The sequence below is a fragment of the Equus caballus genome, chromosome 14 (assembly GCF_041296265.1).
Source record: "Equus caballus isolate H_3958 breed thoroughbred chromosome 14, TB-T2T, whole genome shotgun sequence".
Lineage (NCBI taxonomy): Eukaryota > Metazoa > Chordata > Mammalia > Perissodactyla > Equidae > Equus > Equus caballus.
The window spans coordinates 74,738,309-74,764,613 of NC_091697.1; the positions used below are offsets into that span (position 1 = coordinate 74,738,309).

Here is a 26,305-nt window from a genome sequence, read left to right on the forward strand (position 1 = left end):
GTCTGCCTTTCATTCACATGGATGAAGCAATGTCCCAGTGCCTCTAACCTGAAAGGCAGGCTGCCCTTGGAAGGAGGAGCTGCCAGCACCCAGAGCTAGTTATTAGATCCTTTTCCTTATCTCCTAGGAAAGGAAGATGAAAGTAAAGACAATTGAAAAACAGATGGTCTGTTGAGTAAATGTTGAGTAAAGCAACATTTCCCCTGCTCAGCTGGAAGAAACTAGTTGGTTATTTGCTTGGGGGGCGAATTTTGCTACTGTAGCATCTTGTCCGGTACCACTCAGGTGTTATGCACATACTCCACCTCCTGTGCAGACATGGGTCCATGTGGGGTCATGGTGGCAACAGGAAAGAGGTCACTCTTTGATCCTCTACCTCTTGCACTAGTGATAATGGGCACAAAGAAGAGAGACTAATTTTATTCCTCTTAGAAATCCAAGCTCAAGCTCTTGTCAGAGATTTTGTTTCATGAGACAGTTTTACAAGCATCTGGTAGAACTTTCTGTGCTGATGGAACTGTTCTCTGGCTGTGCTGTCCAATATGGTAACCGCTAGCCACATGTGGCTATTAAACATATGAAATATGGCTATTGCAACAGAGGAACTGAATTGCTCATTTTATTTAATTTAAATTCTTTTTAATTTAAATAGCCACATGTGGCTAGTGGTCACTATATTGAATAGTGTAGGTCTAGGACAAAGTACTCTCCTTTCTGGGGTGTTATCTATTATTGTATAGCTATCTATTATGTCAGTTTCTGGGGTAAAGGATCTGGGAGTCATTTGGCTAGGTGGTTCTGGCTCAGAGTCTCCTCTGAGGTTCTGGTCAAGCTCTCAGCCAGGGCTGCGTCAGCTGAAACCTTAACTGGGGCTGGTGGATCTGCTTTGAGGAAGGCTCATCCACACGGCTGTTGGGTGGAGTCCTTAGTCCTTCACTGGCTGTTGGCTGGAAGCCTTAGTTTCTCACCACATGGGCCTCTCCATGGGGCTTTCAGGAGTCTTCAAGTGTCCTCTAGAGAGGATGATCCAAGAGGAAAGTAAAGGGAGGGACAGTGACCAGGATGGAAGTCACAGTGTAACTTAATAACCTAATCTTGGAAGTGACATCCTTTCACTTCTGCTATATTCTTAGTTACACAGGCCAACCCTGGAACAGTGTGGAAGAGAATTACACAAGGCTGTGGATACAAGTGTGAGGAGATAGGGGGCGTGCATCTTGGAGGCTCGCTTCCGTGGGCACATTACCTTTCCCTTTTAGCTGATCATCAAATAGGCAACAAACTTGCCTCTCCCACCTTTATTGCTTCTCTGATATTTTTCTAGATCCTAGTTTAAAGCTTAAAAAAGAACTGGGGCCACATAGCGGAGCAAGCCCTTCGCTTCGTCCAGGAATCTTCACGGGTATTTCCTCACTTACATGGACAGCAAGGCTGAGGGGCAGGTCCCCAGCTGCCTCCCACCCCGGGAACAGCTCACGGTCCTCTGCCAGAGTTGAGGACGCCATGTGCTTCTGTTTCAGTGAGCAGTGCATAGAAGCCTATGAACTTCTCCTGGCACTGGCCGAGAGTGAGCAGAACCTCATCCTGGGGCAGTTCCGGGCGGCTGGTGTGGGGTCCTCCCCTGGTAAGTGTGGCCCGAGTTGCTCCACCCCTCTTCCTTCTCGTCCTCTGCCTCTTTCGCTCTCCTGCCCTCCATCTCGGCTGTTGGCATTGGAACACCTCCCAACAACATGAGATTCTCTCATCAAGAGTGTTTTCGTTTTTTCCTCATGACTGAGTGAGTAAATTGTTTATGTTGAATGCAGCAAGAACTGGAGTGGAAACAGAATTACAGACAAGTTAAAACAAACAAGCCCTCTTAGGAAACACATTCTCCCAGGCTGACAGTAGGACCAGATGGAGCCGGAGGCCCATGTTCGTGATGAAAGGGACCGACTTTACCACAACCTCCCTCTCTGATGCTGGTTGTTGAGGGTCTCTGCTGCCCCTGTGGCCTTTGCCTTGTTCTACTGCTTTATTGGCTGTGCTTTTCCTCCAGGTTTGTTCCTTTGGGCAGTTTTGAAGCATGGGTCCCCCCTACCTTTCCAGGTGTCTTATGAATACACAGGAAATAGTTTCACACCTTGCTCTTATCAGCTTCACAGAATGCTAACCCCAGGAGCCCAGGCCCTGCCATGGAGCAGAGGTGTCTGCCAACCCACCTCGCCTCCCTGCCCCTTCATCCCCCTGCCCCAGGGTCATGTGCCCTGTTGGCCTGATTTGACCCTCCAGATCTGCACTGCCCCCTACCTCGGTTCCTCAATTTTGAGTAACTAAAAGGGGTGTTAAGTGAAAAAGACACAAGTATGGCATCTTTCTTATTAGCAACATTTGCTAAAACTTCGCCAGTGTGTATGGCTCTGTGCAGAGGGCTGTAGTGGAAAGAGTGCTTGAGAAGAGAGAGATCAAGGGAGAAAGATTGCATCTCTCAGTGCTGAGGCCTGGATACCACCTCAGCCTACACTTTAGAATAGCGGCTTCTCTGGAGAAGCAACGGCAAGTAAACAAAAAATTGAAGTGACCGGATCACGCCAGAGCCAGAGATGGGCGGTGTGACAGGCCAGAAGTCCCCAGCCATGGAGACCAGGCCATCTTTCATGGACTGGCTTTTCTTCGAGAGCTATGAGCTCCCATTAGGGCTGGTCCTCCCAGGACACACCTTGCAAAGAAGGGCCCCTCCCGGATGCATCCCCACCCCCACCCCCCTTCTTGCCAGCTCCTCCCTCTTTGCCTGGGGTCCAGCCTTTGCATTGAACACTTGCATATTTTTCCTCCTTCAGTTTTGTCGTGTACAGGAATCTGAAGCAAATCTGAAAGAAAGGAAGTATGCTGGGTATTAATTTCCTGCTTCATATCCAAGTTACCCAGCAAGGGAGCAGGCCCCCATTTGTACAGGCAGCCATCCTCCTCTCTGCTCTCTCTCTTTTTTAATAGAATTACCATCCCAGCCCAGAAAGAGAAACTATGCCAACATTTCCATTAGAAACCTCATTTTTCAGGGTCTTTTAACTGAACCATAAAACTTTATTCCTCATATTAAACAGATCCTAAAATGATCTTGGCCTACCATCAAGTTTTTTTTAAAATATATGTATTAAGGAAGATGATCAATTACAGGGAAAAAAATCAATCATCTTGTTTCCAGCTTGTATCAGAGGAATGTCTTAAACCATTCCATCCTCGAAAGGTGCCTTTTATTAAGCTTGTATCTGCTCAGCACTGTTACTTGTAGGAGCTGAAAGGATTTAAATAAATCTGCATTTAAAATATTTAAAATCAATAATGAAATGCTTTGTATTAACCTAGTCCTGTGTAGCTCATGGATATATTTATAAAATGAGCCAGTCAGTAATAGTATGCCCACTTCAGAATTCAAAGAACAGTCAGTTGGTGAAATGTCTGTAAGATATCTCATTTGTGGAAGGAGGAAAGGCATGAACGTGGTCAGAGAAGTGGCCAGAGGGAGGGTGGGGGAATCTTAGCCTGCAGGACATGCGCATCCACAGTTCCTCCCCTCTCTCTGTAAAACTGAGGGTTGGCTTAATTTTTAGCAGTTCCCTATTAAATCTCGCTCTTCCGTTCTGCTGACAGAGGCAGCTGACCTGTCGCTCTGCCCTAACGGGCCATGTAGTTGCACAGCAGAGCGAGTACTCGTTAGTGACATTTACTCACAGTATCAATCATTGTGGTTTTTCCTTTGTTTCTTGTTGACTGCACAGGCATTCATTACGTTCATTCTACATGATTTAGACCAGTGGTTTTCAAACTGTGCCTGGGATCCTGGAGGAGTTTCTTTGGGCCTCAACAGTGGGTTTGGAGGGTGGGGAAGCTGAGCGTATGGCCCCTACCCCTTCCCAATTCAACCAGTTGCACACTAACCATTTTTGTATCTTAGGCTTTGGCGTAAGATTTCACATGAAAATATTTGGAAGACCATGGGTCTAGGCTGTAGTGATAGCAAACCATTGACTGATTTGGTCAGCACAGTGTTTAAAACACAACGAGAATGTGAACATCCTGGGCAGGGAATTCACTGTCTGGCACTGTGCCTGGTGCCCGCCACTCCTGACGTCTTGCTGCAGCCCAGTTACCTGGCTCCTGGAGGCATTTGGCTCACCACTGACTGTGACCAAGCTGAGAGAGAAAGATCGGGGATAGCATCAGTACAGAAAATACAGAGCCAACGTAAAGTTCTCCTTTTAACCATTAGTTTTGTCTGTCTTGCCTACACGAAGCTCTAACCAAAGCTGTAGATATGGTGGAGATCTGGCACGGTTTGGCCTCAATTTCTCCCTGCCCTCATTCACAAGCAAAGTGCCAACACAGGGAAGAATGGCCAAACAGTAGACTTGTGACTGAGTGGGAGGAGACCCCAGGAGCCTAGATAATTAGAAAATCATAGCATGTTAGAGTTGGAAACAGACCTCAGAGATCACATTAGCCAACCCTTCATTTGTCGATGAGAACAGTAGAGCCGAGAGCAGAGGAATGCTATCCTAAGTACAGTTTCTCAGTGACAGAGCCAGGCCCAGAACACGGATCTCTTCACTGGCTGTCCACTGCTAGTTCCTCTCCACTGTGCCTCCTCAGCCCTGAGTAACTAAGAACTGATTATTCAAACCCACTCCCAGGCTTGCCCTATCTAGACCTGTGTTCATTAATCCATTGGCTTCTCTACAATGTAGGAGACCAGTCAGGGGATGAAAACATCACTCAGATGCTCAAGCGAGCTCACGACTGCCGGAAGACGGCTGAGAACGCCGCCAAGGCCCTGCTCATGAAGCTGGATGGCAGCTGCGGGGGAGCCTTTGCTGTGGCCGGCTGCAGCGTGCAGCCCTGGGAGAGCCTCTCCTCCAACAGCCACACCAGGTAATTCTTGGCCTTTCTGCCATGAGATGGATGTGTGTCTACATGTAGTCCACTGACTAGGCTTGACGTACTGTGACCCAGCTCTCGGGGACCATGAGGCTTGTTTAAGGGCAGCATTCTCCCCTGGCTTGCAGCATGCTCCATCCAGTCAGAGAATCAGAATGGGAGAGCTAGAAAGGTCCTTCTCATTTTGCCAACATGTAAACTTCAGCACAGAGAGAAGGAGTGATTTATTCAAGGAAGTGGTAGAGATGGAACCGGAGCCTGCCTTTCTGTCTGGTGCTCTTTTCCCCCATTCTGTTCTAGTCTCCATTTCTTTATAGTTCATGGTTTCCAAGAAGCATTTGGGGTCACTGAGGCCCATTTGCTGCGAACAGTCCTTAATCACCCAAGACCGAGACCGTGCATCCTGTTTCCAGGCTCTCTTCTCTCCCTTCCTCTTGTGCTTCTATCTTTTCTAAGCTCTTCTCAGGCAATAGCCTCTTCTCACATGTTTTTTGCTTTGTAGAGTGATGCGATATTCAGAGCATGTGCTTAGTAGATACTTACTAATGAAGCTGAGTTCAAGTTCCGTGTCTGTGAATCTAGAAAACTGAAGTGAGTACTTGAAAAAGATGGGGAGGAAAGCTGTGAAGACCTTGCTGAGCATGGTTCACTGAAGCCATTGGATTCTTTTGGATGGGAGTGGAGGTTCAGAATGAAGCCTTTTCTAATGATCGTCTCATTTCTTGCCACCACAGCCCTAAAATCATCAACGCCTTCCCTGTATATACAGTTCTCACTCTAGAAAGTACTTTGTTAGAGATTCTTATCTGATAGCCAAATCATAAAAGACAGGCAGGGTAACTTACCCCATTTTCGCAGGTGAGAAAACCTTGGCTCAGAGATGTGCAAGTAACTTGCCTAAATAAGGTCGCATGGCTGGTAGATAAGAGAGAAATCAGGACTCAAACCCAGGACTTCAGCACCAAGCATATTGTTCTTTCCACTATACCAGTTTGGATCTCATGACATTAAAAAACTGTCTACGTGCAGATCAAGTAACCAAAATCACATAAGGGTAGATTGAATCTCAGAGCCAAAGGAGAAATACTGATGTTTTCTTGGTCCCTGAAAGCAATTTAATGTTCCCATCTCTCTTTCCCGCTGATAGGACCCAGCCGTCTGCCCAAGTGCATCCATTTACCGGTCCTGGACCAGGTGCCTCCAGAAAGGGGACATTCCCAATAACATAGTTGGCCAGGTGCCCACAAACACAAGGGACTTATTTCCTCTTGACTCCAGCAACACTTGTCTTATTCAGTGAAGCACAGATTATAATTTTTTTTTCTTAAAACCAGATTTTTCTATTTAAACCCAGAAAGCAGATACTCTTCTTAATGACTTTTCCAGATGTACATAATCTATCATTTCCATGTTCGTTCAGAATAGAAATGTCGTTCTCATGTTGTCAGTGATATTGTTCTGTTGAACTAGTGAACATTAGAATTGGGTTGACAGGAAATGTGTGCTGTTTCAGTAGCTTATAAGGTGTGTGTTACAGATCTTTTGCTCATACCTCCCCACTCCCAAAAATAATTTTGTTGTTTTAATCTAAATCAGATACAAATTTTAAGTCAGTCAGGAGTGGGAGCATTTTCTCACCACCTATTTAGTGGAGACCCTGGTTGTGAATATTTCTCAGAAATATTTTAACATATAGATGAGCCTTAATTTTGAGACAATTTTCTTAGAGAAATTTAATTTTAGGTAATATATTTCTGTAGGTTAAGATAAATTCAGAACACAGTTTCTGTTTTCAAGGTTGCCCTCACTAAAGAATAACCTTTGAACTACGTTCAGTCTTAAATGGATCTTCCTATCAAAATACAGAGGTCTTTAGCTCAGATTTCATTCAGTTCTCCTTAAAAATTCACTTTTACACTCCCCACCCAAATCAGAGCAGCTTAGAGTGGGTACAAAAGAACCACACACAGGGCATTCATGTGGCACCCCACATTCTTAGGAGTTGATACAGCTAGACTGTTTATGTTAAATGTGGGCTCAGAAAAAAGTCCCAAACCACCAGACTCTTTCATAATTGAAATAATTAATTTTGTTTGTAAATCTTACCATTCCAGCTCGGATATTCCCCCATGTCAAGATTATAGAAAAAAGAAAGAAAAGGAGCTTCCAGAGTTGCAGTTTTATGTGGCTCCATAAATCCCCTTTCCTCCCACTGTAACCAGCTGGCCTAGAGAATTCTAATCCAAGTGTCAGCCAGCTGTTCCTGAAGGTCTCAGGAAAAGAATGCTGAGTCCCAGGCCTCCAGATGCCTTTCTGGCAGCACACATGCAGCTCTGGTGATAGAAGGGTCATGATTTTGAAGAGGAGCAGCGGAAGAGTAGTTACCAGCAAGGAGAATAAGAATGGGAGCTGACTCGTCAGTTGACTGTTGGCAGGAGCCCAGGGACCCTGCTATTTCATTTTTGAAAAATACAGCCATGGCCTCATCAGAAAGTGTAACTGTCTTAATGGACAGAGTAACTAGGTAATGTTGATTGCCTGTATAGCTTTGTCAACATATCACAACAGAGAGGCAAATGGACTCAATTGTTGGGAAGTGGGACTAGGACTTCTTAATCAAGCCCACCCTTTCTGTCAAGCAGCACAGTTTTAGTTCATTTGGTGGAAGCACAGTCATCGATCTAAATCTACAAAAGGATGTGTGGCCAAGACAGAATAAGCCGCAGCAAGTCTGCCCTCATGGAGAGGGGTATTGAGTACCTTTTGTGCTGCCATCAGGTGAGGATCATGGTGAGCCGTGTGAGTCTGTTGTTTGCAACCTGGCTGTGAGCCTCTGGGTACCCGCAGGAAGCGAGGGTACCACCTAGCTGAGCACGCACAGTGGGGCAGAATCTCCAAATTGGAGTGGAGGGTGGTGGAGCTCCAGAGATGCCCAGTCTTCACCCTCTAAGCTAGTCTTCAGTAAGATAAAGTGTCATGGGAGTGGGAAGAAGGGTTGAGGACAGTGGAATCGTGTCCATTGAAAGGGTGAATGGAATTGAAACAGCCATCCAGTCAGGACAGGCCTGTGCCGCCACCATCAGCAAGCTCCCAGGAATGAGAGTCGCACTAGATCTGGCTGTTATCATAGTCATCTTTTCTTTGCTCTGAAAAAGAGAAGCGCTTTCTTCATCCAAGTATCGGGAGAGTCCATCCAAAGTCCTTGGAATTAGTGCTTAGAAGTGTTAGGAAATTCTAAAGTCCAGCTCAGACACATCCCCCAACATGACAGCATGGTGCCCAGGCCTCCTGCTCAAATGTCCCTGTCACTTATTTTTTAGATTCTAAGAGAACTAAGTAGAGACCTGAAATGCTATTTTTGCTTTTTATTTCTTTAAGACCTAACTTCTGATTTCAGAAAAAAGTATATGCTCATTGTAAAAATAAACAACTAAAATCAAAGCATTAAATAAAATTCTCCATGCTAGGACCCTCATTGGAAAGGACAGTGCAAACAGTTTGGGGTATATTTCCAGAGATTTAACTGTCAATTTTTTATTAGTTGAGACCCTTGGTTGTAAGTGACAGAAACGTACTCAGCTAGCTTAAGAAGGGGTCCTACTGGGCGGATGCCGGCTCTCCCACGCAGGAGCTGCGTGCCCGGGCTGAAGGCAAGGGCCGAGGGCTACAAGAAGCCCGAGCAGCAGCGGAACCAGGCACCTGAGCACGGCCAGGCCAGGCCCATATCCGCTTTCCTCTCCTCGCTGCTGCAGGCAGGCTCCCCAGACGGCAGCCAGCCAGCACACCAGCTGCATTTGTGCACAAGGCTGACCGGTTCCACTGGTGTCAAGTAAGAAAATCCCAGGGAAGGATGTCTTGCCACCTTGCCAGCTAAGCTCAGGTGCCTACCCCAGTCATCTGTGGCCGTGGCCATCCCCACAGGAGCCACGTGGATGGAGAAGAGAGGAGCAGGTCTCAGAAGAAGAGGGAAGCCATGTGCTCCGCAGACCAAAACGTGACATCTTTAAACACATGGCTGCATCTCATTTTTAACCTAACAAGGATCCTATTATGTGGACTCTCTTAAAACTTGCTTTTTTCCCTTAACAGTATATTTTTAGACATCTTTCCATATGTGTCATGCTTTTCAGTAGTTACATAGTTTTCCATTGGATGTCAGTCTATCGTGTATTTTAACAGTTTTCTCTTCTTGGGCACTTGTATCTAGTTTGTCACTATTAGAACATTGCCACAGCCACCATCCTTGTCCTTATACCTGTCCCACTTGTGCAGTTTCTGTGGGACCAACTCTAAGCAGTAGAATTACTGACTCAAAAATTTTTAAAGTTTCAAATGTCAAAGGGCCTTCCGTACATGATCCAGTTCTTCTCCTACAGCCGGCGTATGAGAGGCCCTTTTCTTCCATCCCGTTGCTGAAACTGGCTGGTATACATTTTTTCACTTTGGCCACTCTGTAGGCAAAAGAATACCCTAAATATATTAGTGATGTTGAAAATCACTTATAAGGTTTAATTTTTCTAATGCCAGCGAAGTTGTTAGCAACAGTGTAGCTGTCAGGCGTAGTGGGTGACTATCTTGGTGTGTTATCAATGACCAAATCAGGAATAGGTCAATATTTGTTTCAGAGATGCCTGGCTTCCATCACCATTAATTATAACAGCACCTTTAAAAATGGCTGCAGAAATAGAATCTGTCTCCTAAACATCTGTGTTTCTCGTTTGGACTTCTACCTTCATCTGAGTTCTTAGGAGCTCTCTGAAACCAGGCACTTTTTGAGGACTTGAATTATCTAGCAGCAGAGTTTCCCATAACTGTATTTTGCTAGGAAATTTTCCCTCATCTAACCTCTGCTTCTCCTCCTAGAGAATTCTGATAACCACTCAAGAGCATACAGACCTAAGAGGTTTGGATTGTGTTTAGTGTTTTCAGTCCTTTGTGACAAAGAACTGTCCAAAAAAGGCGGGGGAGGAGTGGATGGATACCCACAACACAACCCTGCAGAGACAGGCAGTTGACAAGGCTCCACCTTGTGCTTGGAGGAATGGGGCTGCTTAGGAGAGGCTGACATGGCCGAGTGTCACCTGGGCTGACCCCCTCCAAATAAATCTAAAATGCTCAGCCAAACAGAAGGCCAGCCTGGCGTCACTTTCCTTCTGAAAATGAGCTGCTCCTTGGTAGAAGTGCGATCTCACCTGGGGCCAGGTAAGACAGTGATAAAAACTTCAGGCAAAAGCCATCTGATTTTCAAGGTGAAAGAGATGAAATGCCCTTCTAGTTTGCTGCCAAGACAAGACAGGGAATCTGAAGAAAAATGGATTTTTCTTCTAAAAGGGAGGATGGGAAGTTGTCTTGAGGATAAGGATTGGACATGGTAGAGAGGAACAGAAGAAAGGAAATTTGCAATTGATGGCTGCTTGAATAAACTTGCATCCATGTCCCCTTGGGGCCAGGGAAGCCAGAAGGGTGGGGTGTCCCAGGCCCAGCCAGGGTGTACTTCCCCTGCCATACCCGGCTCTAGGCCACCTTGTGTACAGTGCGCCAAAAGATCCACTGAAAACTGAGGGATGCAGAGCAAAGCCAGCATGAGGGGAGCTCAAGCAGAGCATCATGGAAAGGAGAAACCCACACGACCTGGCCCAGCTCCAGAGCAAAATGCAAAAACTTGCGCCTCCACCGTTCTGGGGTGGGCTGGGGTTTTCCTGATCTGCCGCCCTCCCCACAGTCCCTCTCAGAGAACACCTACGGCCTCCCACCCTGGAGAGGAGGAGTACACCAGCCTGCAGGAAAGTGATTTCTTCCCCATTGACAACTGAGATCACCCGGCATTCCAGGCGGGAGAGTTAGTGGATGAATCCCAGGGCCAGTGGCTGGCGGCAGGCCCTGAGGATGCAGGCAGCTCCTTTGTCTGCGGGAGGCCAGAGGGAAGGCCAGTGGCTTCCCCTCCTTTGACATTGTCATAATCATATGCCGCAGTGGAGCATCAAGGGCACAAAGCAGAATTGTAATTAACCTCGCCCGATCTGTTCCCACTGGTGTCCTGGAAGGGAGATAGGGAAGCCAGAGGGGCTGCGGGGCTGTGGTTTAACTTGAAATTAAACTTTCCCCTGCTAAAAGCATTTTAAACCTCTGAGCTTCCAACAGGGGTAGGATCTGTGGAGGGCGATCTTTTGTTTTTTTTTCTTTTTCTTCCTTTCTAAAAACTGCACCCACAGCAGAGATGGTGAAACAAACGGCTTCCCCGCCTGGCCAGGGGTCAGGCCCTGGGCCCTTGAGGGCTCCAGGACACCCCAAAGCCTGCCCACCCACGTTCGTGTTCTCCCTGATGGTTCTTGGTGGTTTCTCAAGTCCGGTCGAGCACTTGCCGCTTTGCTTCTCCCTCAGATGGGGGTTTTCTGCATGACTTGCTGGGCGGCTGACCTCCCTGGGGGACTCCCTGAGTCTGGTGTTGGGTGTCACGGGGCCATTGGCACAGTTGTCCCCCTTCCTCCCCCAGAGCAAGTGCTGTGTGGCAGCACTAGCTGGTCCTGCCTGCTCAGGACCGGTTGTCTCCTTTCCACAACCTGTTGCCATGGGAACTCTTTGTCCCCCCCCACCCCAACCCTTCCGCAGGCCAGAAAGGTTGGCTCATTTACTCTGAGCCACACAGCTAGGCAGTGGCAGAGGAAGAGTATTTACTCAGGTCTGTCTGATGTTGGAGACCTGCTCGCGATCACTGGCACCCACCAGGGCAGCCCAAGAGCATAGTGGCCTCTCCGTAGAGAATGTTGGAGGGTGCTGTCACCTCCCAGATGACTAAATAAAGACCCACGTATCCTGTGGGGAGGACCAGAGGTTCCCATACCTGGCCGTGCCTCAGGATCCCTTGGAGGGTGCCTTCAAGTACAGATTGCTGGCTCCACTCCAATGTCCCTGATTCTGTAGGTCCTGGGGCTGGGGGCCTGGGAACATGCATTCCTAACCAGCCCCCAGGCCATGCTGCTGTGCCCAGCCCAGCGGCTGCTCTGACAGCCACCCGGGGTGCACCAGCCCTGCCAAACGGAGACTCTGCCCAAGCATTATTACCTCCGTGCCTGCAGAATAATTAGAGATCTCCAGCTCCCAGTGCTCTTTGAATTTTGAAATTTCTTTTTTAAGTGAAAGGAAACAAAGGCGGCCCCAAGTATTAATGTTCTATTTCTAAAAAAGTCGTCCAAAGAAAATGTGACAAAAAGGCCACCTAGGTGGTAGGTCCATGGGTGCTGGTTAATCTCTGTGTTTTTCTGTATGTTTAAAACTTTTCAAAATAATTTTCCATGAAAGGAAGGACTCGGGTGATAAAGTGAACCTCCAATCCTGAGTCCCAGCCTCACGAGAAGGGATTTCGTCCCTAAGTGGCCTCCTCCCAACTCACTGGAGGAAAAGGGTTGATCCTGCCCAGCGTCACACTGTCCGAGCTGCCGCAACGTGAGCGCCCTCACACTCGGCCCTGGAATCTCGGCGATCAGTGCCGCCACTTCCGTTTGCTTTAGTTCCGGTGCTCGTTTGCCTGTGGAGCGTCCTACATCTGTCCCTCCTCGTCAGGGCCGCCAGTCCATGAAGATGAGCTCCAAGCCCCCCTTGGTGGTTTGTCCGAGGCCTGCCTCCCCGAGCTGTCCGCAGGCTGAAGAACGCTGAGAGGCTGAGGGAGGGACCCCGCTCCTCCTTAGATAAGACCCTCTTATTTGGTAGCTCTCATCCTCACATGCCCCGCTGGGCTCCCAGTTGTCTTGATGCTTCTCTTGAGCTGCTCCATTTCTTTGTGAAATTGACCTGAAGTGTTCCAAATGGAGGATGTTGCTGCTTCTCCCCGACATCGTTTTTTTTTTTTTTTCCTTTTGGTGAGGAATATTGACTCTGAGCTCACATCTGTGCCAGCCTTCCTCTATTTTGTATGTAGGACACTGCCACAGGGTGACTTGATGAGCAGTGCACAGGTCAGCACCCAGGATCCGAACTCACAAACCCTGGGCCACTGAAGCAGAGCATGCAAACCCAACCACTATGCCACTGGGCTGGCCCCCCTTCTCATCGTTTTTAAAATATGGCTTGAAAAAACAATGATAATTAATAATTTTATCTTCCTTCCCAGCTTCTACCCTCCCTCCTCGGGATTGGTGCAGTGGCTCCCTATTGGGCCTTCCTGCCTCTCTCCTCAGCGCCACTGCCAGAGGGATCCTGTTAAAATGTGAGGCCAATCGTTATTTTTCTACTGCTCTCCAGTGGCTTCCATTCTAATTCTATAGAAAAAGACACGACCCTGATAAAACCCTACATAACCTGGCCCTCTCCTCTCCGACCAGTTCTCCTTCCTCTCTAGCTGATTCTGATTCAGCCACAATCTCATTCTTGCCAGCCAAGCCCCCTGCCTCAGGGCCTTTGCATTTGTTGAGTCTTCTGCCTGGGTCAGTGTTCTTCCAAATAGCCACATAGCTCTCTTTCTCGCCTCCTTTGGATCTACTCAAATGTACCTTTATCAGGCAGGCCTTCCCCACAACTCCATTTCAAATAATGATCCCATCGCCACTTCGCATTCCCTGTACCTCGTTCACTTTTCTCCATGGTACCTCTCACTGTCTGATGTACTGTATATTTTACTTGCTTGTCTCCTCTATTAGAATAGGAATTCCACGAGGGCAGGGATTTTTCTAGGCCTAGAAGAGTGTCCTGTAGTAGGCACTCCAGTATTTCTTAAATTAGTGGATGATAGCTGCATTCGAGGGCTTGCTGGGTACTGGGCACTGTTCTGAACAGTTTTCATTCACCACGTGTCATCCTTATGACAAACTTGTGAAGCAGGTCCCATTATGACATCATTTTGTAGATGAGGAAGTAGGCATGGAGAGGTGAGCCATGCTACCTCTAGATCTGCTAAGCGTTTCCAGATGCTCCGGTCACAGATAAAGAGAGCACCTCTGTGTTAGGGTTCTCCGAAGAAACAGAACCAATAGGATGTGTGTGTGCGCACGCAGGCATGTTTACGGAGAGAGAGTGACTGATGGAGTGACTGATTGTTTTAAGGAATTGGCTCCAGTTCTCATGGGGTCTAGCAGACTTGCAGGGCAGGCAGGCAGGCAGGCTAGAGACCCAGGAAAGAGTTGATGTTACAGTCCTAAGTCTGAAGACTGGTTGGAGGCAGAATTTCTTCTTTCTCGAGGAATCTCAGTCTTTTCTCTTGAAGCTTTCAACTAATTGTATGAGGCCCACCCACATTATGGAAGCTAATATGCTTTACTCAAAGTCTACTGATTTAAATGTTAATCACGTCTGAAAAATACCTTCACAGCAACATCTAGACAGGTGTTTCGCCAACAGCTGGGCTCCAGAACCTAGCCCAGTTGACACATAAAATTAACCATCGAAATCCGTGAAGAGGTGTTGTGTGTTGGTCAGGCCGATCTTGCTCTCTTCATCTCCATGATGTGTCCTACCTGTCTTGTTGGGGCAAAGGGAATGGGAGGCAGCCCCAGAGTTTCTGGTGCTCAGGAGCTTCCAGTCCTAGCAGGAGTTCTCTCTCAGACCACCCCAAGCCCTAGGACTTTCTCTTCCTTATGTGCACAGCCAGCTGAATGGCAGAGGGCCAGCCCACCATCCCTTCTCACCCTTCTTTCCCCAGAAGCTTATCTTCTTGATAATGTGTCATGTACAAGAGTGGAATGGCCCTTGATAACCTAGGTTATCAGAAGATTACATCTGCTGAGTTGGGGGCCTGGGCCCATTGTCTCTGTTCCAGTGTGCGGTGAGGAGAACAGGCCTGGGCTCGTGGCAGCCAACAGCCTGTGGATACCACTCCTTGCTTGTGGCACAGCTTTTAGTGACAGGAATCTTAGGAAGCAGGGCTGTGGAATGAGAAGGCTGTGGCCCGAGTCCAGTTGCACCAGTTTCTAGCCTCATGACTGGGCAAGCCACTTAATGTCACTAAGCCTCAGTTTCCAAATCCACAACGACAAAGATAGTAATGCCAGCCTAGCCTGTTTTGACGAGAGTTAAATGGGCCCCTGCTTGTTTTTCTGCCATCTTTCCAAAGCTGGTTCTGTGTGGGCCCCATCAAGAGTAGGCAGGTCCAGTATAGGTCCAGAGAAACTGCAGTAGGCCCACGCTGGCCTCAAATGCTCAAGGACCAACTGGGTGGAGTGGGCCTCATTCTGAGCCAGTGGGGGCAGCCCCCCACTGCTGGAAAAGGCCAGAACTGTCTTGAGAGCCTCAGTTTTCCTGTGGTACTCACCCTTTCATGATGGTCTGGGTCCCACAGAAGCCTTCACAGGCCACCACGTTCCTGAGGTTCAGCCCGAGGTTCCCCTTAGGTCTGGCAGCCCCTGCCCATCTCCATTCAGCGTGGGCAGCCAAGGACCCCTTGGACTTGCCTGAGTCCTGTGGTGGACCCATACTCAGCCGTGCTACGGGAGGAATGGCTGTGGAGGCCTGGGGGCGCCCTGCTTTCTTGGTGTGATTGCAGTATCATACACACCTGTGTTTTTCATGGTACACAGCATCCCCCTTCACTGCCACTCCTTCCAGCTCCTGCCCCGAGGGGACTACTCTCAGCAGTCTGGGACGTGTGTGTACATGTGAGTGTGTGGACACACACACACACATACATCTACAGATCATGCCATAGGTATTTTGTTCTTTGACTTGCTTTGTTCCCTTAACATAGCCCTTTAGGTCCTGTCCACACACACACCTATTTTTATTACACACATACTATTTTTCATCCTATTTCTTCACTTGAAATGTCTCCGCCGTTGTCATAATTACTACTGTGATAGCCACGTCATTTCTCTCCTTTTGATGTGTACTATAATTCATAAACCCTATATTCTATGAAACATCTTTGTGTGTATCTTGTTGCTTCTGTGGAATTATTTCCTTATAATTCATTTCTAGGGTCCTCAACATTGTGTTAAAGGGTGTAAGCATTTCTCTTATTCTTCATACGTATTTCTTTCCTAAAAGTGGTGTCAATTGACTCTACTGTGAAGAATGCTCTTTTTGGACTGCCGTCTAAATACTGCTGGGGAGACGGGATGTGGAGAAGAGTGAGGAGGGAAGACCTATTAACAGTGACTTGGGAATGTGATGGATTTTCTGTCTGTCTTCTCAGCACCACCAGCTCCACAGCCAGTAGCTGTGATACCGAGTTTACTAAAGAAGATGAGCAGAGGCTGAAGGATTATATCCAGCAGCTCAAAAATGACAGGGCCGCAGTCAAGCTGACCATGCTGGAGCTGGAGAGCATCCACATCGATCCTCTCAGCTACGACGTCAAGCCCCGGGGAGACAGCCAGCGGCTCGATCTTGAAAACGCTGTGCTGATGCAAGAGCTGATGGCCATGAAGGTATCCGTATGGGGGGTGGGGACCTGGTCATAGCTCCTGTTCCTATTCACCCCACTGTCCTCAAGACAAAGGATAAAAAGGCCCTCTGAAGGCAGGTCAGCTGGTGATGAGAAATCACCCCCATTCGTGTTCAGTCGCCTCTCTCCTGGAGGAGAGCCAGAGGCTCATTTGTAGACAGGGACGGTTTCAATATGTCTGGGGTGCACTTGGGCTGGACGTGTTCCTGGAGGGGTGAGTTGAACTCTGGAGAATGCCTCAGGGTGTCCCAGCCCCGCTCTGGAACACCTCGTTCTCCGAGAGAAGCCGGACCAGACCTCAGCAGAGTGGAGCAGCTTCTGTCCCTCTAAAAGGACCCCTAATCTCCCGAATGCTTGCAAGTGCTTCTTGGGTCGATGCTGCTGATGTTAACCTGAAGGTGGGGGGAGAACAGGGTGAGGCCAGTTGCAGAATTTGGACAAAAGCCCTGCTTTCCTGACACTCCTGTCCCTTTGGTGCTGTGTGGGGCCTGCTCAGATCAGAGTGCCCTCCGTGAGGTTTGCTTGTGCTGCTCAGACACTAATGCTGGTCAGAGTTTCCTGATAAGATCTTGGGCTGTGCGCCCGGCCAGCTGACTCATCTGCTGGTCTCCCTAGAGCGGGAGGGGCTTTCTTGGAAAGCTGCTGCCCCTCACTGGGAAGTGGTAACACTGCCATCCCCTCAGCAGGAAGCACTTTGCCTCTTTCTCGCCAGGGGTGCCAAGCGCTAGGCCTTCACCTGCTAAGTGCTTTCTCAGAAGACAGCTGTGGCATGATAAAAATATATCTGGTATTTGTTCCCAGTTCCTGGCACAGAGCTTCAAAAAGCTGTGGAATTTCCTGAGTGACAGGAATGTCTTTGTTATGCTAATGAAGTGATTCACCGCGCCCCCAGACAGCTTCAGGATGGGGCTGGTCACCAAAAGGACAAAGCTTGTGATTAAAGGGCTGGGATTTTCGGCCCCTCAACCTCCCGGGAGGGGAGGAGGGCTGGAGAATGAGTTCCATCGTGTGACCAGTGATTTAACCAATCATGCCTGTGTCATGAAACACAATAAGAACTCTGGACACTGAGGTACAGAGAAGCTGCCTGGTAGAGTGACACACCCTGACTCAATGGGCAGAGGACATGGAAGATCAGCGTTCAGGACTCTTCCAGACTTCACCCTATGTGTACCCTTTATATTAAAACTGTAATCCTAGGTATAGTGCTTTCCTGAGTCTTGCAAAGTGTTCTGGCAATTTATTGATCCTGAGGGTTTGTGGGAACCCCTGAATTCATAGGCAGTTAGTGAGAAGTGCAGGTGGCCTGGGGACCCCCTGAGACTGTGGCTGGCTCTGAAGCAAAATGGCAGTCTGTAGAGGACTGTGCCCATAACCTGTGGGGTCTCTGAGAACTGCGGGAAGTTAGTGTCTGAGTTGAATTGTATCATCGGTGCCTGGTCTGGGTGGCAGCAACAACTGCCCACCAGGAGTGTGGTCCTGTGTCACTGCAGTCTGCTCTCAGCAGGCCCACAGCAGAGGTGGGAACTTGCAGGGGCCACTCCACACAGGACCACTGCCAGGCCTGCTGATGCAGGGAGCTGGGGCTGGGACAAGCCAGCTTTCCAAACCCCGCTCTCCCGTGCACAAAGGCCTGATTTGCACAGCCTCCGATTCTGCAGTCTCCCTGGCTCCCAGGAGTTCAGACGTGAGGGAGGGGCTGTCAGGCAGAAGCTGGGTCACTATCCGTTTAGGAACTGGAGGCAGGTCCTTTAGGCCAGGGTGGGTCACAACAATGCTCGTAACTGGTCTCTCCTGTTGGGACCAGCACTGTCCTCAGAGAAAAGGGCAGGCCCACCTTTGGTTATACTACCTCGGGAGAAGGGAGAGGAGCCGTCGGCAGTGGTCTTCCCCGACACACTCTGGTGACTTGCTTAGTACATCCCTACCCTTGCTGGCTGCTCAAGGTCTGGGTGAAGCCTCGGAAGACTTTGGCCGGTGGCAGCAGATGCAGGAATTGTCCCTTTGTTTCTAAGCTGGTTTATCGGTCCCACCCACTCAGCTCAGACCCTGACTTCTGCTCCCTCTGGGGAATCCTCATGCCCTGTTGGCTGATTCCTCTCATTGCCCATGAGCCTGGTGTTGGGTCCATAATCGCAGTGCCTTTTTCCCCACTCAGAGCCCTCTGTGGGCCTCTGCACCCTGTAGCATGGGCTGTGAGGCTGCCTTCTGTTATTTATCCCAAACATCACATTTCCTTTGGCCAAAGACTAAAGATTTCCTTTTTCTATTCAGGGTGATATGTTGTGCAATAAATTCAGTGTTATTCTGACCAGGAGAGACATTTTTGGTGGAATAAAAGCTCTAATATTCCCCTTCCTAGTAGAAAATAAAATATGTACACATCTTAGAAACTTTCTAAAAGAGTAGAAATTTATTTATTTATTTATTTATTTATTTATTTATTTATTGGTAAGGAAGATTGACCCTGAGCTAACATCTGTTGCCCATCTTCCTCTTTTTGCTTGAGGAAGATTGTCACTGACCTAACATCTGTGCCAATCTTTCTTTATTTTCTATGTGGGATGCCTCCACAGCATGGCTTGATGAGCAGTGCTGGGTCTGTGCCCAGGATATGAACCTGTGAACCCTGGGCCGCCAAAGCAGAGCACTCGAACTTCACCACTATGCCATGGGGCCAGCCCCATGAAAGAGTAGAAATTTTAAAAAGCTGGGAGAGAAATAACCCATAGTATTATGATCCGGGGCAGCCATTGCTGGCATTCTAGCTTGGCTCCTTCCTGTGAGTTTTTTGAAGGATAAACATCAGTCATCTCCCTTCTCTGTGTGTCCCTAGCAGTAGGTTCCAGGATGTGTGCTCACCCCTAACAAACCTGTTAGTGGCAGATTAGGTTGGATTTCACCATTTTGTTCTAAAAGAACTGCTGAGAAACTCGAGTTTTCTGGGGTTTGTTTTTTTTTTTTTTACTTCTTATACATGATCTTTAGTAAACAGCTTTTCATTTCTAAATGACCAACTTGGTTCCTTTTCAAATCCATTCTTCGTTTTTGAATATGCACTTCTTTCATCCTCTTCCTTTATCTCCTTAATTATTTTAAATATTTATTTTCTAGTTTTTCGCTTGTTATCTCTGGTCCTTGTAAATGTTGATTCTCTCTGTTGCGTCTGCTGGTTCTACCTCAGTGTGATTCGTTTCCATTCTCTGTGTGTGTGTGTTGGGGGAAGAACATGCGTACCAGCTCATCTTCAGGGAGATCGTGTTTCCCTGGTGTCCTGTGGGTCCTGGGTTGGAAATGTCCCTCCGCAGTGGTTCTGTGCCTAGAACTGTTGGGACTCGTGGGTTTCAGAACTTTAGGACTAGTTTTTGTTATGTTCTTGGCTTAGGATTCCTGTTCCACGCCTACATATTACACAAGTTTGAGGTTCTGATTTCTTTCTTTTCCCACCCAGAGCCTGAGATGACAGGTGTCCTCACCACATCTCCAGAAAGGAAGTCTTCTAGTCTCTTACTCTCAGCCGTTCTCTGAGAGTCTGGCTCCTGTAGGGATCTCACTTTGGCTCTCTGCCCCACCCTTGCATCAGTGCTAAAGTCCCAGGTGCTAGCACCTCCATACCTGTCTGCTGCTGCCATTGGCCAGTGCGGTGGCCACCTCACCTTTTCCCTTGGGCGGAGGTCCCTCTTCGTTTCTGGAACCCATGAATTCATCTTCCCTTCTTTCAAGCTTGCATTTATGGTTGTTCTGGGCATAATTATCCACATTAGCTCATTATGCAGTGTTGCCAGAACCTTCAGAATCCTGCTTCTACTGACAATAGATGAGAACGCTTCAGTGTATGGAAATACCTTTCATCCTGGTTTTATGTCTCATCTTTAGAAAAGGTTTGGCCTCTTCTCTTGGGTAGTCACTGAGCACATTGCCTTCTCCATGTATCATGCACCCCAGCCTCAAGTATGACAAGCTGTGGTGGGTCCCTCTAGGTATTTCCCCACACTGGAGGGCAAGAACATCCACCCCCACCCCGCTCTGGCTGATCCAGGAGAGCACACCAGGCCAATGGCTTATTTCCTCAGAGAGGGGTCACTTTGGGGGTGACCAGAATCACTGACCTTGGTGAATCCCTCTCAAGGCAGTGACTTAGCATTATGAAGAATTTTTTGAGTAAGATCACAGAGATAGCTGGGGAGATTGACCTGATGGTCATGCGGTGGTGGACTCACCCTCCAGCAGAGGTGAGGAGACAAGAGTCATGCAAGGGCCAGATGGACTCGGTTCAACCTCTGGCTCCACAATTTACCCAGTAGCCATGGGCAGATGGATTTCCCTCTGCATGCCTCTGTTTCCCATCCATAAATGGCGATCCACATAACACCTACCTCAAGTTGGAAGGATTCAGTGAGTTACTTCATGTAAACCCTTAAGACAGTATTGCCTGCTCAATAAATGCTGGTGGTTTTCAGTGTTATCCGGCTCCTGGTCCCAACATGGCACTGTCCCATTTTGGAGTCACTTCTTATTCTCTGTAGAAAACTCTAACTTGAGTTCTCTAGGATACTTTGAGAAGTTTCCTGATGAGTAGTCATCTGTGAAGGGTTTTGTTTCTGTTGGCTTCATTTGGGCCCCCTGAAGGACAGCTGGAGGCGAGATCATTGCTGTGGACCCTCCCCGCCTTCCTGGCTCAGCTGCAGGACACCGTGGTGAAATAGATGGATTGGTGCCATGGAAAATGGAAAAGGAAATGGGAAATGGAAGGGACTTCGACTCAGCCTTGTATGCATGACCCTCTTTTACGACCTCTTTGACTGATGGAGCTCAGCCTCCACAAGCTAGAAAACTGGTTTCCAGCAAGACAGATGTGCCTGTTTGATGGAGGATGGGCAATGTTCTAGTTGTTAGAAAGGTTTTCCTTATAGTGAACCAAAATCTGCTTGCTTGTAACTTCTACCCATTTATCTTAGTTCGGGTCCATGGAGTGACAAAGCACATGGCTTTGTCCACATGTCCATCTTCGGATGTGTGGAGGCAGCTGTCGTGTCTCTTCCCAGTCATCTTATGCTGCAAGTGATAACTCTACTGCAGGTCTGGGGTTATAGGCGCAGACCCCCTCTTCACTCAGGTGCTGTGCCTCATCAGCCCTGCTCTCACATCATGGGCGCCTCATATGCTTTGTACTCCTTAGGAGGAGATGGCCGAGCTGAAGGCCCAGCTCTACCTCCTGGAGAAAGAGAAGAAGGCCCTGGAGCTGAAGCTGAGCACGCGGGAGGCCCAGGAGCAGGCCTACCTGGTGCACATCGAGCACCTGAAGTCCGAGGTGGAGGAGCAGAAGGAGCAGCGCATGCGGTCCCTCAGCTCCACCAGCAGCGGCGGCAAAGACAAGTCCGGCAAGGTAGGACCCAAGGGGCACGGGGACACCTCAGGCTTGGGCCTCACTTCCTGCTCAGTTGCCACCACCGCCCCTCACTGCCCTGCGGCTTCAGTTTCTTTATTTGCATAGGAACTACAGGCCATTCTAGATATCTAAAAGAAGGTGACATTTTGAGTGCAAAATAACCAAATCCATGGGTTTTTTTTTCATCTCACTTTATGTAATAGTGAAAGCGTTTCCACATGTCATGGTCTTATCAGGGCAGTGACCTTGCAGTTGGACAACAGTATGATGTTAGTTCACCTCCTTTTCCTCTCCTGGTTCACACAGCAGCCCTCATCTGTCGATCACAGAAATCTGAGGAAGAAACAGTTATCCCATTTACATGAGGAACATGAAGCTCAAAAGAAATGAGTCTCACAGCTAATAAATGGCAGAATCATGATTTAATCCAAATTTGGCTGACGGGCCCTCCTCCTCCTCTTTTTCTTGCCTCCTTGACTTCTGTTGGTGTCTCTGCCGTCAGGGAGGTGGGAAGCAGGAAGCAGCCTGAGGCAGAGGAGGAGGAAGGCAAGGCTGGATTACACACAGGATATCACAGGGAGTGGGCTGCCAGGTGATATCATCTTGCAAATTCAGACTGTCATTAGCCCACAGTTGTTTTTTTTCCTAGAATCCAAGCTCATTCCGTCATACCATATTTCAGAATTATTCCAAATACTGCATTGGGGGAAAAAAAGCTCTGGACCCTAAAGAATGATACCCCTTGTCCCAGGGTACTGAAATTCTGTGCACCGTATTTCCTGTTCCTAATAAATGCCAGCTTCTCCTGACCCCGGTTTGTTTGAGGCCCAGGACTTGTGGGCATGAGCTGACTTGCTGGTCTAATGAGTGGCTTCTCACAGCCCAAAGGCAGGGTTGTCTCCAGGACGGTTGTGTACGGCAAAGAAAACAAACTTGCAGATGCCGTGTGGCATGAACTGTCACTCCCTAAACAGGCACTTTGAAGCATGCTTCACCAAGGGCCTCAGCTATACTTTGCCCACCTCTCACCTACTAAGGAACCAAGGGAGGCCACGGCCATGCCACTCGGCTGGGCCAGCTCTCCCAAGATCCCGGCTGCTTTTCAGTCATCCTTTCATTTGAGAGATGTGATTTGGTCCTGGACAGTGCTGGGGGCAATTCCAAGAGTTTACATTCCAGTGGGGGACACTGATGGGCAAACAGATGATCATAACACAGTGACACAACGTCCTGAGTACGAGGATCAATTCTGAGTGCGATGGGAGGCCACAGGCCAGACACAAAATCCAGATTTGGAGATTGGGGTCAGGTTTTCTGAACTGAGACCCAGTGGACAGTGGGAACCGGCCTGATGCAGAGGGCCAGGGCAGAGAAGAAAGTCCACTTCGGGCTGGTGGAATGTCCCCGGGGAAAGACCCAGAGGGAAGAGAATTGATACACTAGCTGGAGATGTCAGCCTCTGTGCTATGCCGACAACAGTGAGGAATCGCTGGAGGGTTTGCAGCAGCTGTGGCTCTGGAAAGGTCACCGTGCGAGTGCGCCAGGACACCGTCTGCCGATCCATGGGAGGCGGCGAGCCGGGGTGGGCCGCGGCCAGCGCAGAGCTGCTTCATATTGGGGGCTCAAGACGATGGGATTTTCTGTTCCATGCTGGACACCTTAAAAATCTGTGTGTAGCCTTTTGTGGGTCAGCAGTCACTCTGGGAGAGAGCCTGGGAGACAGAGCTCCGGTGTCTGTGTGTGTTCTTAGGGTGGGCTGGAGGTGCCCTTGCCAGAAGGCCCACGAACAGAGCCTTTTCCCCCGGTTCTTGGTATTTATTTTCACTGGGGGACGCCCTGTGTTATGTGGAATGGCTTCAAAGTACGGAAATCTCTTTGATGGAGAAGGCCAGATGATTTTTTTTAACTTTATTTTTTGTGCATTAGGGAAGAAGCTTTGTAAGAGTACCTTGTGTTGTTCAGGTAATGAAATCAGAGTAAGCTGATTATCTTGTCTTTGAAATATGAGATCCATTTACTATTTCATAGACTCTCCCTTCTGGGCTATTCATTTGGTCTTAATTGTGGGTAGATGAGGCAAGCAGCCTGGAGCAGGGTCAGAAAACTGTAAGGAGCCAGAGAGTCGATATTTTGGGTATTTTGAGTCACAGGGACTCTGCTGCAACTACTCCACTTTGCCATTGTTGAATCGTAGTGTGAAAGCGGAGATGATACAGATACAAATGGGTGTGGCCGTGTTCTAATAACACTTTATTTATGGACACTGAAATTTCAATTTCATATCATTCCTACGTGTCACAAAATATTCTTTTGATTGTTTTTTCATGATATTAAAAATAGAAAAATAATTCTTAGCCTGTGGGCCTTATAAAAACAGGTGGTAGCCAGATTTGGTTCTAGACATCCACTCTTGCACCATAGGGTGGGTGTCATGCTTGTTTTAAAACTTCCCTCCAGCCAACAAGCTGGGTCCCAAATCTTGCCCAAGTTGCATTACGTTTTTGCAGTTCTTGTCGCTATGCAACAGATGTTACCAGATGTGTTCACTGAGAGGCACTGGGTGAGAGAAAGCTGTCCCTACCTTTAAGGAGACTTAAGAAATGTTAACATCACGTGGGAGCTGATATACAAAGAGAGGGGGTGTTGGAATCTGGGGATTCCGTGGGCTGGCGGATGGGGGCTTGGGTCCACAAGACTGCTAGATGAGAGGAGGGGGGGAAAGCAGTGCAGGCGGAGGACACGGCAGAGGGAAGGGGTGTTCAGATGCTGGCTGTGCTGCTGCAGAGGAGCCCCGGGGTGTGGTGGCATTTCTGTATCAGAGTGGGCTGCAGAGATCCTCCTGTCATCTGGACTCCTTGCTCTGGATTCAGACTTCTTTGTAGCTCTCATCCCATTATGTTATGACTTTGTTTATGTTCCGTCTCCTGCAACAGATCACAGCTTTTTATCCTCAAGCCTGGGGTGTAGTAGATCCTCAGCAAATGTCTGCTGAGCAAATTATGAGATGAGCGTGCAGCCTCGCTGCTGCCCTCTGTCCATACACAGAGAACGTAGAGTGCTCAGACAGGTATGGGAACTGCTTTACGAACAGTCATAACTCAGTTTAGGATTTAGGAGTTCTGGCTCTTATGTTTCCTCATCTGTAAAATAAGAGGATTTGATTTCAATGAGGTCAAGTTCCTGTCTAATGCTAACACATGAGTGGGAGTGCACTGCTTTTTTCCTCCTTCTTGGGCTTTCTAGATGATTATACTGAACCCAGTAAAGCTCCTAAATCTAGAGAAGACTGGTTTTCTCCCAGTGGGATGGGGGGCAAGGATCCTCATGTGTTTTTCCCACTTGTCTTCTATATAAATTACGGGAGGCTTAACCCAGTGGTGAAGGGCACTGATCTGGAGCCAGCTGACCTGGGTTTGCATCCTGGTTCCACTGTTTCCTACCTGGTGACCTGAGGCAGTGTCACTTCTCTGTACCTTGGTTTTCTCCTTGGTAAAATGAGGATAATGATAGCATCCACCTCAGAGGGTCATTAGGATGATTAAATAAGAGAATATCTCCGTGGAGCACTCAGACCAGTGTCTGGCTCCCAGTGAGTGCTCACTGCCCCCTGGCCAGCCTGCAAAGACCGAAGGTCAAGGATACATGGGGTAGAGCATATGTGAACCTCCAGGGTGCCCTCAGGCGGCTCTAGGTCTCACAGGAACATGTTTGCTCTCCTCAGGAGTGTGCAGACGCTGCCTCCCCAGCTCTGTCCCTGGCTGAACTGAGGACCACATGCAGTGACAGTGAGCTGGCTGCGGAGTTCGCCAATGCCATCCGTCGGTAAGCACCCTTCCCAAAACCCCCACAAGCGATTTATTCCAGCAGTGATGGCTTTGTTCTAGGTTCTCTTGGCTGCTCATGTCGCCTCTTCATGGATCATGACGGGCCTGCCTGGCCAGAAGGAGGTGCTGATACGTCCCCCTTTTGCCCAGGCCATGGAGGGCAGGCGTGGAGAAGTCCTGTTGGTGCCGGGCCTTTCGAAAGGGGAATGGCAGGGGAGAGTGTATGGGCAGTCATTTCACCTGCAAATAGAAAATGTCTGATTTTTTGTTGTGTTGCTGCGTTGGCTAGAACCTCAGGACAGTGTTAAATGGTGACGATCAACACAGGCTGCTTTACCTCGTTTCCAACTTTAGTGGGAGTGCTTCCCTGCAGCATCTCTGGCCCTGTCCAATCAGAAGGCCTCATGTATTTATTCTGTTCTGGACATTTTTCCTCCATTGTTTCAGTGTTTCTTTCTTTCCTTCTGCAAGGAGAAGCAGAGCTGATTCATTAGATATGCCTTCCATCTCTCAGCGTTTCATACCCTCCCGATCCTTTCGCACTCTGTTCTAGAGCAACGCTGTCCAGTAGACGTGTAATGCAAACCACATACGCAATTTTTAATTTCCTAGTAGCCACATTAGAAAAGTAAAAAGAAACAGCTGAAATTCACTTTAATAACAAATTTTATATAACCCAATGTATCCAAAATATTTCAACATGTAATCAGTATTTTTAAAAGGATATATTAATGAGATAATTTATGATCTTTTTTTCCCCCCAAAATCTGGTATGTATTTTATACTTTTAGCACATCTCAAATTCAA

The 26,305-nt window shown here is 48.2% G+C and overlaps 1 protein-coding gene across 8 annotated transcripts in view; it reads left to right on the forward strand.

The window, feature by feature from the left end:
- The window catches only part of MCC (MCC regulator of WNT signaling pathway), a 407,698-nt gene that overhangs the window by 361,530 nt on the left and 19,863 nt on the right, over positions 1–26,305 (forward strand). For all 8 annotated transcript variants that reach the window (XM_001504578.7, XM_070234444.1, XM_023617859.2 and 5 more), the window contains 5 exons: positions 1,521–1,624; positions 4,725–4,908; positions 16,034–16,268; positions 21,465–21,671; positions 25,396–25,496. In XM_001504578.7, coding sequence (XP_001504628.1) covers positions 1,521–1,624; positions 4,725–4,908; positions 16,034–16,268; positions 21,465–21,671; positions 25,396–25,496 — 831 coding nt within the window. The remainder of the gene's footprint in view (positions 1–1,520; positions 1,625–4,724; positions 4,909–16,033; positions 16,269–21,464; positions 21,672–25,395; positions 25,497–26,305) is intronic.